A 12,098-nucleotide genomic window follows, 5' to 3' on the forward strand; every position below is an offset into this window, starting at 1 on the left:
TCGGCATGTGTGCACACCATGTGCTCCCGGAGCCATTCAACATGTGTGCACACAAGTGCTCCTGGAACCATTCAATGGCCATTGACGTCTGGGTGCCTCTACCGTGGCAAACCCACGTGAGCACTGGGGCCCTGCTGAGCAAGTACACGAGGTCCCTGCCCTCAGAGAACTTACAGCCCAGCAGCGCACACAGGCATCTAAAGAACATTAATGAGAAGCAGGTGCTGTTCCATACGGGTGCCTGTTCAAGTACCAGCAGCTCCACTTCCGATCCAGCTCTCTACTATGGCCTGGGAAAACAGTAGAAGATGGACCAATCTTTGGGCCCCTGCACCCACATGGGAGACCTAGAAGAAGCTCCCGGCTCCTGGCTTCGGAATGGCTCAGAGCTCTGGCTGTTGTGACCATTTGGGGAGTGAACCAGCAGATGGAAGACCTCTCTGTCTCTGCCTCTCTATAACTCTGTCTTTCAAATAAATAAATAAATCTTTTAAAAAAAAAAGAACATTAATGAGCATAATAATCATAAAAGTTGGGGCTGGCATTGTGGTGTAGTGAGTTAAGCCAAGACACCAATGTGTGTCCCAGCTGCTCCACTTCCGATCCAGCTCCCTACTGGTGACCTCAGAAAGCAGAAGATGGCCCAAGCGCCTGGGCACATGCACCCATGTGGGAGAACCAGATGAAGCTCCTGGCTCCTGGCTGTGGTCTGCCCAGGCCTGGCCATTGCGGACATTTGGGGAGTGAGCCAGCAGATGGAAGATCTCAGTCTCTCTGTCTCTCCTTCTCTTTAACTCTGCCTCTCAAAGAAATAAATCAATCTTTTTTAAAAAAATAATAATAGTTATTTAGTGCTAGTCACTGCTGTAGAGTCTTGGTGTGTGAACTCATTTGATCCTCATGATAACCCAGAGACTGGTTGCTGTTATCATCCTCATTAATGGATGGTTCAAGGAGATGGCAGAGGAGAAAAGGGGCACAGAGAACGTATGGCAAAAGCTCAAGGTCACACAGGAAGTAAATGGCAACACTGGGATTCAAACCCAGGCGGTTACCTATCACGTCAGTGTTTCAGTAATCATAATAAAATTAGCTTCAGCGAAGGGAAATGTTGGGGGTGTGGGCTAGCCTAGTCTAGGGACTCAGGAAGTATCTCAGTTGAGACCTATAAGCTGAGTAGAAATCAGCCAGGGAAGAAGACAGGGTGCCAGGCGAGGGTGGGCGGAGGGAGGGGTGGAAGGTGTTTCAAGCTGAAGAGTGTGTGCAAAGGCTGGGAGGAGACAGTGTGGCACGTTCAACAACTGAAACTACACCAGGGTGGGCCTAACAAGGACTGAGGAACTTGGACAGTGTGAGCCACAGGGCCTGGGACGTGGGGAGCCCCAAGCAGGGATCTGGACTCCTAACAGAAGGGCCCCTTGCAGGGGAGTGGAGTGCTCACATCTGCATTTTACAAGGCTCATCTGGCTCCTGCTGGGAGACGGAAGGTGGGAAGAGGAGCTGGGCAGGCAGGTGGCTGGCACAGGAGAAAAGGTGAGTGAGTGCTGAGGGGGTGGGGTCAGAGCGATGGCAGTGGGTGTAGGGGGAGTAGCGATGACTCCTTGGCTCCCGTGCAGGGAGAAATGGCAGCATGACTGACCAGCAAAAATCAGAAAATAGGATAATGCCAAGTGTCGGCAAGGGTGTGGGCACGTAGGAGCTTTGTGCACTCTGGTGAAGTGTAGACAGCCACAGCTGTACAGAATGCAATGTGGCCATGTTTAGTCAAGATAATGCTGTGTACACTCTGGGTGTGTGAATTCCACGCATGCGCGCGAGCAGGAAACTTCCCACACAGGTCCGCAGGGGACGCATATGAGGATTTCCTTGTAGGCTGGGGAAGGAGATGGGAGTTTGGAGAGTGGGGAGTGGAATGTGATGGATGCGCGCCATGGAGTTCTGAGCCGCAGTTAAAAGCATTGAGTCAGAATCACTCATGGCAGCATGGATGCATCTGAAAAACCCATGACAAGTGACAATGTAAAAAAAATAGGTCACTTACATAAAATAAAAAGTCAAGCATGTGAAAACCAGTAACATGTAGTCTGCAAGAACTCACTGAAACACTTCCAATCAGCATTTGCCTCTGAGGTCAAGGGAGGGGATGGGAATAGGGGGACACATTAGGTGGAACTAGGAGGAAACGTGGGATGGACTGGTGACGAGAGTCAGGGGCGCGATTAACTGAACCCTCTACAGCAGGGTCCCTATTCACTCACTCCCTATTCATCCCTGAGAAAGGAGAAAGACACACAGTTCTTGCTGAGGGAGCCTGGCTTCCCCTGGAGCAGATCTGGCGTTTCTCAAGGTGGTGAGGGGCAAACAGGAAAATGTGGAATCTGAAGGCAGGAGTCCTCCATTGAGATCTCCACCCTGAACTTGTCTCTGCCACCTGAAAGCCATATGGCCTTGGGCAAGCTCCTCTATGTGTCTGGGGGCCCTGCCAGCTCAGCAGTGTCCCGGGCTGTAAAATGGTACACAACAATGGCTCCCTTCTCGGCTGTGGTCAAGGAACCTGTAAACACTGCAGTGCCAGAGCACTGGTGTTCCGCAGGCAGGGTCGTTGGAAGAGCCTGTCGGGTAAGCCCTGGTTTCCCACGCACACGCACCCCAGGCCTTACCTGCCCCGGGCGTCTGTGAGCACTTCCCCCCATTGAGGCAGGGGCTGTGGTGGCAGTCGTCCCTGGGGAGGCAGCAGTGGGTGAGGGCCCGCTCCTCCAGCAAGCCCGCCGCCTTCCTGCCAGGGATCAGCAGCTCTTCTCCATTGACCACGATGGCATCCATGCAGCCTTCGAAGCCTTGAGAGACATTTGAGGAAGGATGCGCGAGGACGAGGCCACCCAGCAGGAGGTGTCTTTCGGGACGCAGGCCACGGCAGTTCTCTGGGACCAGGAGGGAGGAGTTGCCCACACCGTCAACCAGCAGCTGAATGGAGGCGGCCGTCTCCTCCACCAGGACAGAGTGCCACTCGTAGTCGTTCACGCGGTGCTGCGCGGGAAGGTTTCCGTGGACACCACCCGGGCAGCGGTGCTCCAGCTGGGGCACTCCGTCGGCCAGCTGCAGAGAAAACCAAGGCAGCCATCAGTGAAGCTGCTAACAGGCCGCCAGCCTGAAGAATGCTGTTTGCCTTTTCACGGGTGGGATAGGTAGTCTCTGGTGATTTTCAAGGCTGTTCTAGACAATCCACTCATAGACCGTGAAAGTTGTCAAAGCACTCCTCTGTCTATGGACTCATCTGGCTCTCACCACGATGCATGGGATGGTGGATGGCATGGGGAGGCTGACCTACCTCTGCATTTCACACATAAGGCAAATGAGGCCTAGAGATGCCTTTCCGATCAAGGCCCTGTACTTTGGATTCTTCTTCACAGTGGTAAACGTTAGCTTTCGGGATTTCAAAAACCCTCCTTCTCATTCCCATCCCCTTATTCAAGAGCTGAGCTGTTCTCAAAGTGAGCCTCTAAGACCTTTATGGGGACCACAGGGGAAATCTGCGTTCATAACAACCCTAAGACATTATCTGCCTTTTTCATCCTGGCTTCCTCGCAAGCATACAGTGTGGTTTTCCAGACACGTGCGACCACCAGTGAATGAGAAGACAGCAGCCGTCACCAAGTCAGAACAAGACAAACCTGCAAACATGAGAAGCGATGCCATTCTTTTATCTTATTTTGGAAAATGTGACCATTTTTTTCATGAAAGTATAGTATTTATCCTAACATGTATTAGGATTTTTATGTTTGAATGAAAAAATAAATTCTTTTATAATTTCCATTTTAATTTCCAATACTGAAAATGTCAGTACTTATAATCCAACTAAATGAAAGTTTTCTGGTATATGTAAGGAAATAATATTTTCAAAAATATTACTATAAATAAAAACTCAGTATCACTTGCTATCAAACAAGGTATTAACAGGGCTGGTGTTATGACACAGTGAGCTAAGCTGCCTTCTGCGATGCTGGCATCCCATATGAGTGCCAGTTTGAGTCCTGGCTGCTCCACCTCCTATCCAGTCCCCTGCTAATGTGCCTGGAAAAGCAGTGCAAAATGGCCCAAGTACTTGGGCCCCTGCTACCCACGTGAGAGACCTGGATGGAGTTCTGTGCTCCTGGCTTTGGCCTGGCCCAGCCCAGGCCATTTTGGCCTTTTGGAGAGTGAAACAGTGTGTTCGTTCTCTCTCTCTCTCTCTCTCTCTCTTTCTGTTTGTGTGTGTTTATGTGTGTGTCTATATCTCTCCTTCTCTCTATAACTCTGCCTTTCAAGTAAATAAAATCTTTTTAAAAAAAAAAAAAATAAGTGAAATTCAAACAAAATGTTGCAATCAGAACATTCCTTTTCCCCAACCCAGCCCACAAATCTGCTGACCACACCTGTTTGCACCACCTGTCCCGTTGGTAACGTCCTTGCTTCTCTTCTTAGCAAGCTTAAATCCTGTAGTCTACCAGCCTAACCATTCCCTTCATCTGCTCTTGACTTCTGGTCTCTCTTAATTCATAGAACTCACATGCTGCCATGGTTTGGGTATTAATTTGGCTGTTGCAGGTCAGCCAACGGCCTGTGTATTAAATACTTAGTCCCCAGGTGGTGCTAATGGGAGGAGGTAGAACCTTGAGAAGCTGGGGCCTAACGGGAAGTTTTAGTTCATAGGGGTGTGCTGTCAGAATGCAATTTCTTTGACCTCTAGAGTTCTCATGAGAAGGTGGACAGAAAATGAATTTGGGCCCACCCACTGCTTCCTGGCTTCCCATGTGAGTCTTCCTTTCTCCTGCTCGCCACTGTCATTTACCACCCTCCCCAGAGGCCAGACCAGTAGGGCCGCCTGATCTTAGACTTGAATTTAGAACTGTGAGGTAAAACAAACCTCTTTGTAAAGTCAGGCTGTCTCAGGTATTTCATTATAGTAATAAACTGTTCTGATACACTCTGCAAACTCATTACTATGAAAAAATTCCAACTCTCCACCTACCCTATTCAGACATGGAGCTGAACTTGACTGGAGAGAAGCAGAGCCTTGCTTATTGTTCTCTGCCTAATTTCATGACCATGAATCTCAAATGAGCCCTTAACACTGCCCAGCAGTTCTGTCTTCTTCAGTCCATTCACCCACCCAGAAGACTGCATACATGACTTCTCTCTCCATCCTCGTGGGAGCCATCCAATGCACAACTGCAGGCAGTGTCACCAGCACGCCCACCCACCTTGGCTACAAGCAGTCTCTCCATTTACACACTGGATCCCACCCCCACACCCTACCTCCTGAAGCTGTTACTACTCTATTTTTGTTTAAAAAAGGTTGTTTTGAACTCGACATCATTTTGTTTCCCCTTTGCAGTAAAATTCTTCTCCCACCCACCACTCCACCGGAACCACCAGTGCCAGGCATTCAGTGACCTCTGTGTCACCAAATCCAACGCTAGTGTCACTCCCATCCCACGTGTCCCCTCAGCAGCGTGTCACCTGGCCGGTCGGTCACGCCTGCCTTCTGGATGCCTGTTCATCACGTGGCTTCCTAGACATAATCATCTCTTGGTTTTTCCTGCAACATCTCTGGTTGCTCATTTTCAGCCTCCTTTGTTGGATTCTTCTCTACGATCCCCCAGATCTCTTGATGCTGGAGCGCATCCAAGACTGATCCTCAGGCTACTCTCTCTTCCATCTACACTGGCGCCCCAACCGGCTTCACAGCTTCCAACACTATGTATACGCTGTGGACTCCCAAGTCTCCATCTCTAGCCCGGACCTCTTTCACAAGACCAGACTCGCCTCTCAAACTCACTCATTCAAAACGGAGTTCCGCATCTCCCCTCCCACCAGTCTCCAAACCTGCACCACCAGTATCCTTCCCGGGGTCTGCTGGTGCCGGCTCCATCCTTCCTGTTGCCCAGGCCAATTCTCCTTCCATTCTTTCCCACTCCTCATTCAGGTCACTGAAAAGTCCTGTTGGCTTTAGCTTTAAAATCTTTCCAGAATCCGCTACGTTCTTCCCAGTGACTGTCTTGACCCTGGTGGGCATCCGCATCTCGCACTCAGCTCACTGCAGTAGCCTCCTGACTGGGTCTTTCTGTTTCTATCTTTCTTCCTCTAAAGTCTGTTCTCAACAAGAACCTTTTAAAATGTGTTAGATTGTTGGTTACCTGTTCAAAACCTTCTGATGCTCTGTTTTGCTCAGAATGAAGGCTGAAGTCCTCACAATGGCCTCTGAGGCTTGTATATGCACGCTCAGAGCCCATTACGACTCTGACTTCAACTCCTACTGCTAGTGCCTTCCCTTCTCACTTCAGGGGAGCCAAGCAGAACTCAGGGCTGCTGCTGAAACATGGTAATCCCTCGCCTGTCTAAAAGCTTTTCCACCATGCACTGTGGCACAGGGGGTTAAGCTGCTGCTTGAACCAGCGCCCCATATTGAGGTGCTGGTTCAAGTCCTGGCTGCTCTGCTTCCACTCCAGCTCCCTGCTAATGACCTGGGAAAGCAGAGGAAGATGGTCCAAGTACCTGGGCCCCTCCCACCCATCTGGGAGTCCTGGATGGAGTTCGAGGCTTCTGGCTTCAGCCTAGTCAAGCCCTGGCCACTGCATCCACTTCAGGAATGTATTAACAGATGAAAGGTCTCTGTCTGTCTCTCTCTGTCATTCTGCCTTTAAAATAAACAAATACATTTAAAAAATAAAAAAAGCATTTGCATTGCTACTCCCTCTACCTAGAAGGTTGTTCCCCCAAAATGTCCACAGGCGCTAACTTCCACACCTTCTTCAAATTACTGATCGATCATTTTAATGAAGGCTTGTTTCTCTCTTTTAAAACAGAAACTTCCCTCATCTCTGGTCTCCCTTAACCTTGTTTCTTTTTAGCACATAGAACTCAGCAAATGTGGACAAATTCTGTAATTTTATGATTTATTGTCTAATGCCAGTTTCTCACCTACAGAGTGCAAGTTATAAGAGAGATTTTATTCACTGCTGAGACCCAATCACCTACAACAATGCCTGCCATATAGTAGGTTCACAACAGATATGTGCTAAGTGTATTAAAATCTAGCTGCCAAAGTCAGTTTTCTCTTTGTCAATGGGAGATTGGCTTGCATGATAAAAGTATTCAAACCAGGCAGGTACACGGCGAGTTTCTATGTATTTATCATCAACAAAAGCACTGAAATGCCATTAGAATGGAAATTCACCTATCTTCCGTGTGGTTTCCCTGCGACTTCACACAGGTGTGTCAGCTTAAGCACCGCCCCCCCCCCAGCAGTCACCAGTCCCCCATCCTCCAGGAAGCACCGGTCTTTGACCCAGAAAAGGGATAGGGGGCCTCATCCACCTTTTTTACCTACCCTACTGAGCAAGTAGCCCCACTTCTGCTGTCCCTCGACATCTACGTCCAGGTTGGGTGGCTGTGGCCACCCAGTGCTGCATCCCAGCCCAACTCACACTCAGCATCCCTGAAAACCGTGCAGGGATATCTTTGCCAGGAAAACGGCTCCTCGAAGGGCCTCCTGCCCCACAAGCTCCCCAGCCACCCCCATTTCACCCACCCGCAGTCTCCCAGGCCCGCAGTGCCTCACCTTCAGGGAAATCGGTGCTGTCTCATTAGTGAACAGGAGAACGGCTTGTGGCTGGAGTGTTTTCAAATAGAAATGGATGCGCCAGTTCTGAGCCTCTGGGGGTCTGTACCGCACATAACTCTGACCGCGGAAACTCACAGCAGTACCTGTGGAAACAGCCAGAGCTGTCACCTCTCCTCAAAGTGTTCCCCATGCAGCCTGGGACTAACGCTGTCGCATTCAGTCCTAGGGTAACACAGTCACTGTTCCCATTTTATGCATGAAGAAACTAGGCTGGGATTGGAGTGTGATCACTTTTGTAGGACCACACAGCTAGGCAGGAGCCATTACCCTCACACCTGTCTGTGGCTGGAAGGTCCTCTGCCTTAGGTTCCCAAGCCTGGGTCAAGAGCTGTAAGCTTAAAGCCAGAAATAGAATCAATCACGTGTGCAAAACAAAATTTTTATCCTGAACTGTTTCTATGTTATTTCTGACATCACTTGGGGAAGAAGGCGGTACAACCGGAGAGGAGTTTGCACATATGTGAGATTGAAGGGTATCTCCTTGCATCAGTAGGAGTGTAATCTTTGGAGTAAGCACTTTCCAAATGCAGTATTCTGACAGCTCAAGAGCCACTCTGTGATAAAGGCAGGGAGGGGTACAGATAGATAGTGTGGTCCAAACTGCGACACAGCCCCGTGCCCTCCCTCCTGTCTCCCTCAGCAACTAGCAATGCACAGCTGCACAGTCAGGAGGCTGTGGCTTTGCCTGAACCTGAGTTTCTGAAGCTTATTTGACCAAGGCTCACTCTCATGTAGACCGCCCTAGACAGACCATTCTGCAGGACTCCCTCTGGGGCATGCGTGTGGAAGCGCCGCTCTCCTGAGTTTGAACATCCTCCGGCCCGAGGAGCAAGTTCAGCTGGTAAACTCTGAAAACCCCAGCTCATCAGCTGTCAGGGGAAAGGGCGAGCGAAACAGGCCCCAGACACCGAGGACAGACAGGAAACAAGGGCCAAAGGGAGGAGAAGGAAGAACCCAGAAGCCTGAGGCACAAAGGCTAAACCCTAGGACAGCAGAAGTCTAAAGTTCTCTGACAGTGGCAAGTCCCTTGTGGTGGCTGTGACCAACAGGATCAGGAGTTCCCAAGCTGGCTGACCTGTCAGGAGTGGCTGGAGTAGTCTAAGACACAGAACCCCACCTTCTCCCACTGGAGAGTTTGATTCAGGAATTCTGGGCGGCACCAGGATGTCTGTGTTTTAAAAACTCCCCCTTGAAGGGCGCAGGGCCTGGAAGGGATCCAAAGGGAGGCTCTGGACTTGCTGGTCGTATTCTGACCCTTGCTCTAGGTGTGGCTGCAGAGATGTATCTGGTCTGTGAAAACACACTGAGGTGTATACCCAGTGAGGATACATGAATCGATTTCCTGTGTGTCATCCTGTAATTGACTAACATGTTACAAAACAAAACAAAAACCCCTCTCCTTAAGGTGCTTAGTGAGCCCAACTAGTAGTCCTGAAAGTGCGACCCTTGGGTCACTTGCTTCAGAATTAAATGCCAAGCCCAGGGATCCCCACGCTCCATTAAGAACTTCTAAACAACAGAATTGGAGGTGCAACCAGGAGCAGGTAGGCTGTAAAACACACTCCTGTGGGGAGCAACTGGGAGCAACTCGGACTAGACTAAGTTACTGGAATTAAGACTTATTCTATGCATCTGCTCTCCCACAATATGGCGCTGAGAAGGGAGAAACAGCTTCTACACAGCTGCCTCCAGTTCAACCAATAAACTGTAGGACCTGCTCCTGATTGGAGGAGAGCAGCATACTCGGCGTGTGGGCAGCCGAGTTGGGATTGGTGGAAGAGGACTATAAAGGAGGAGAGAGACAACATGCACGGGGGAACATCTATCTGAAGGAACACCTGTGCAGCCCCCGAGAGAGCCGGCCGGCGGTGTGCTGCTCCCCTGCGGAAGTGGGGAAAGTGGCAGGGGGCCCGCCCCTCCACGGAGGTGGAGGGATGGTAGCCAACCCGGGAAGAACCAGCAGCAAACCCAGGAAGGGCCAAGCAGACAGAAGAACAGCACAGGGTCCTGTGTCGTTCCTCCATGAAGAGGGGGAGCGACATAATGGTGCCGTGACTCGGATATGAAGCCTAGGCAGGGTTTAGTGTCGTTCCTCCATGAAGAGGGGGAGCAACAACTCCCAGACGGCTTTGCATCACATTTAACTTTAGAACTTCCGCTCTCTAATGCCAGGCAGTCGAGAGAGATCCTTCAGCCACCACAGCTCTCCCTGTAACAGGCTCTGGAGCAAGAGACAAACAGAAGGGGAGCCCCCTCCTCCGCTAACAGCAGGCCACCAGCCTAAATCCAGAGGCTCCTGGAGCAAGTCCACAAATCTGAGAACTTCCCTGACATAAGCATGGAACACCTGGGCAGGGGCTGATGGCGAGCGGAGGGCAACACCACTTTCCTCGATGCTCCTGAGCTGTCCCAGGGCATTGGTCCTGACGCCAAGGCTGCTGCGTGGATCTTGTCAGTGAAGAGTTCAGTCTGAGGGTGGCACACACAGCTGTTTGCACAGCCAGGCTTTCCTGGAGGCCACACGCTTTCAGGCAAACCAATACACTCTCCATTCCTCTCTTTCAACTGTAGAGGGTGCTGATAATTCTGCTCAGTTTAGGGGCCATCTGCACAGAGCCTGGCACACAGCAGGCTCCTGCCAGTGACAACTGCTCCCACGTGAGTGATAGCCACCATCGGGCCTGGGCTGACCATGCACTGGCCATGGCTTATGCGCTTTGATATCTGCAAGTAGTTCATGTTGCAAACCAACTCCAGCAAGCAGATATTATTATTTTTGCAATTTGATAGAGAAACTGAACCTCAGGGGATTTTTTTTAATAACCCATTCAGTTACACAGCTAGTAAGTGACGGGGATAGGGTTTAAATCTAAGTTGATCTTGAGCTGATAACAGACTGTAGTAATGATAGTGGTAATATGAGCGTCGCGCATTTATGGCACACTTTCTACGTATCACGCACTGTTCTAAGTAAATACTTGATTTTAACCTCATTTAATCCCTATAACAGCCAGTCCAAAGGCACAGAGAGATTAAGCAATTTTCTTAAGTCACCTCGCTAGTGAATGATAGAGCTGGGATGTGGACCCAGATATTCTGATGCCAGAGCCTGTGGTCTCAGCCACAAAGTTAAACTACCTATTGCATTCTTAAGCTATTTTCAAAATTCCAAAAGAGTGGTCAGGAATCAGCAATTACTCCACAACTAGATAAAAGTGAGCCTAGTGCCCGTCTTAATGGCTATCTGTTGCCTTTAGCCACATTTAAGTTTCCCTTGAACCATTCTGCAGAACCTCAATGGCTTCTCCATGCTGAAAGTTAAACAGCTGGCCCAACCGCACAGGCTAACGGGGGAAGGCCATTGCTCACCGTTGCAGGAGCAGTTCCTCTCCAGGTGGTGCCGTGGGGTGAGGATGCTGAGCCTGGCCGTGCTGTATGTGGGTCCAACCTTGGGGTCCAGGCGCACTGTCTCTTGGCAGACTGGCCCCTGGCAGCTTGGCCCCTGGCAGGGCACCACGGGCATGGCTGATCTCATCTGAATTCCCACCGAGTGCTCCATCTCCTTGGCTGAGTGAGTGATGATGGATGCCAGCTCCTGGAGTTTGTAGAAGGTTCCGGAATGCCCCTCAAAGACCAAGAGCACATCCACACCAGCCGCGGCCTCTGCAGGTTGCAGGCTGGCCAAGTGGATGTTGGCTCGCCTGATGTCTAGCTTGTTGCTGAGGAACCTCTGCAGGTTCCGCCAGTGGTCACTCACCAGCTCCTCCGGCGTGAGCTGGTGGAAGCCCAGCCACATGGCCTGCCGCAGAGCCTCCCGCCCCACGTGCCACACATGCACGTGGACCCCGGTAGTGGTGCTGAAGGTCCCGTCGCTGACTGTGACGTTGAAAGAGTAGCGGCCCCGGGGCAGTCCCTGGACAGCAATGATCTTGCCATCGGGCACGCCCACTGAGAAGCGGCTGCCCAGCGTCTCCTCCTCCACCAGGCTGTATGTCAGCGTGTCCTGAGGGTCTCGGTCGGTGGCATGAATTTTGCCCACCATGCCGCCCTGGAACTCTTCCTCCCCGACGGTGATGAAGATCTCCAGTGGCAGGGCGGACGGTGGGTAGTGGCTCTGTTCTGTGACGTGGACGCTGACCAGGGTGGAAGATGAGAGGGGAGGGACACCACTGTCTGACACCTGTAGGCAAAGCACACTGACATCATCTAGAGCAGCTCTTGCCGGTCTGGCCCTCCCGGGCCGGTGTCATGGGGAGCACCCCAAATGCATGTTGCTGCGTTTGAAAAACAAAAGTTGAATTCTAAAAGCACTGGGATGCAATATACTGGTTTTGGAGAGAAGAGAGGAAGAGATTCATATTATGTTTATATTATACCCCCATCACACAGTGAAACAACTCGATCTCCCCATGTGACATCTCCCCGAGCCTCGTCC

At 50.8% G+C, this 12,098-nt stretch overlaps 1 protein-coding gene across 3 annotated transcripts in view; it reads right to left on the bottom strand.

The window, feature by feature from the left end:
• Window positions 1-12,098, bottom strand: part of FAT2 (FAT atypical cadherin 2) — a 117,518-nt gene that overhangs the window by 13,048 nt on the left and 92,372 nt on the right. For all 3 annotated transcript variants that reach the window (XM_051844385.2, XM_008255280.4, XM_051844388.2), the window contains exons 19-21: window positions 11,033-11,843; window positions 7,601-7,746; window positions 2,661-3,096 (exon numbers count right to left, since the gene is read on the bottom strand). In XM_051844385.2, the coding sequence (XP_051700345.2) occupies window positions 2,661-3,096; window positions 7,601-7,746; window positions 11,033-11,843 (1,393 nt within the window). The remainder of the gene's footprint in view (window positions 1-2,660; window positions 3,097-7,600; window positions 7,747-11,032; window positions 11,844-12,098) is intronic.

This window comes from Oryctolagus cuniculus, chromosome 6 (genome assembly GCF_964237555.1).
Source record: "Oryctolagus cuniculus chromosome 6, mOryCun1.1, whole genome shotgun sequence".
Taxonomy (NCBI): domain Eukaryota; kingdom Metazoa; phylum Chordata; class Mammalia; order Lagomorpha; family Leporidae; genus Oryctolagus; species Oryctolagus cuniculus.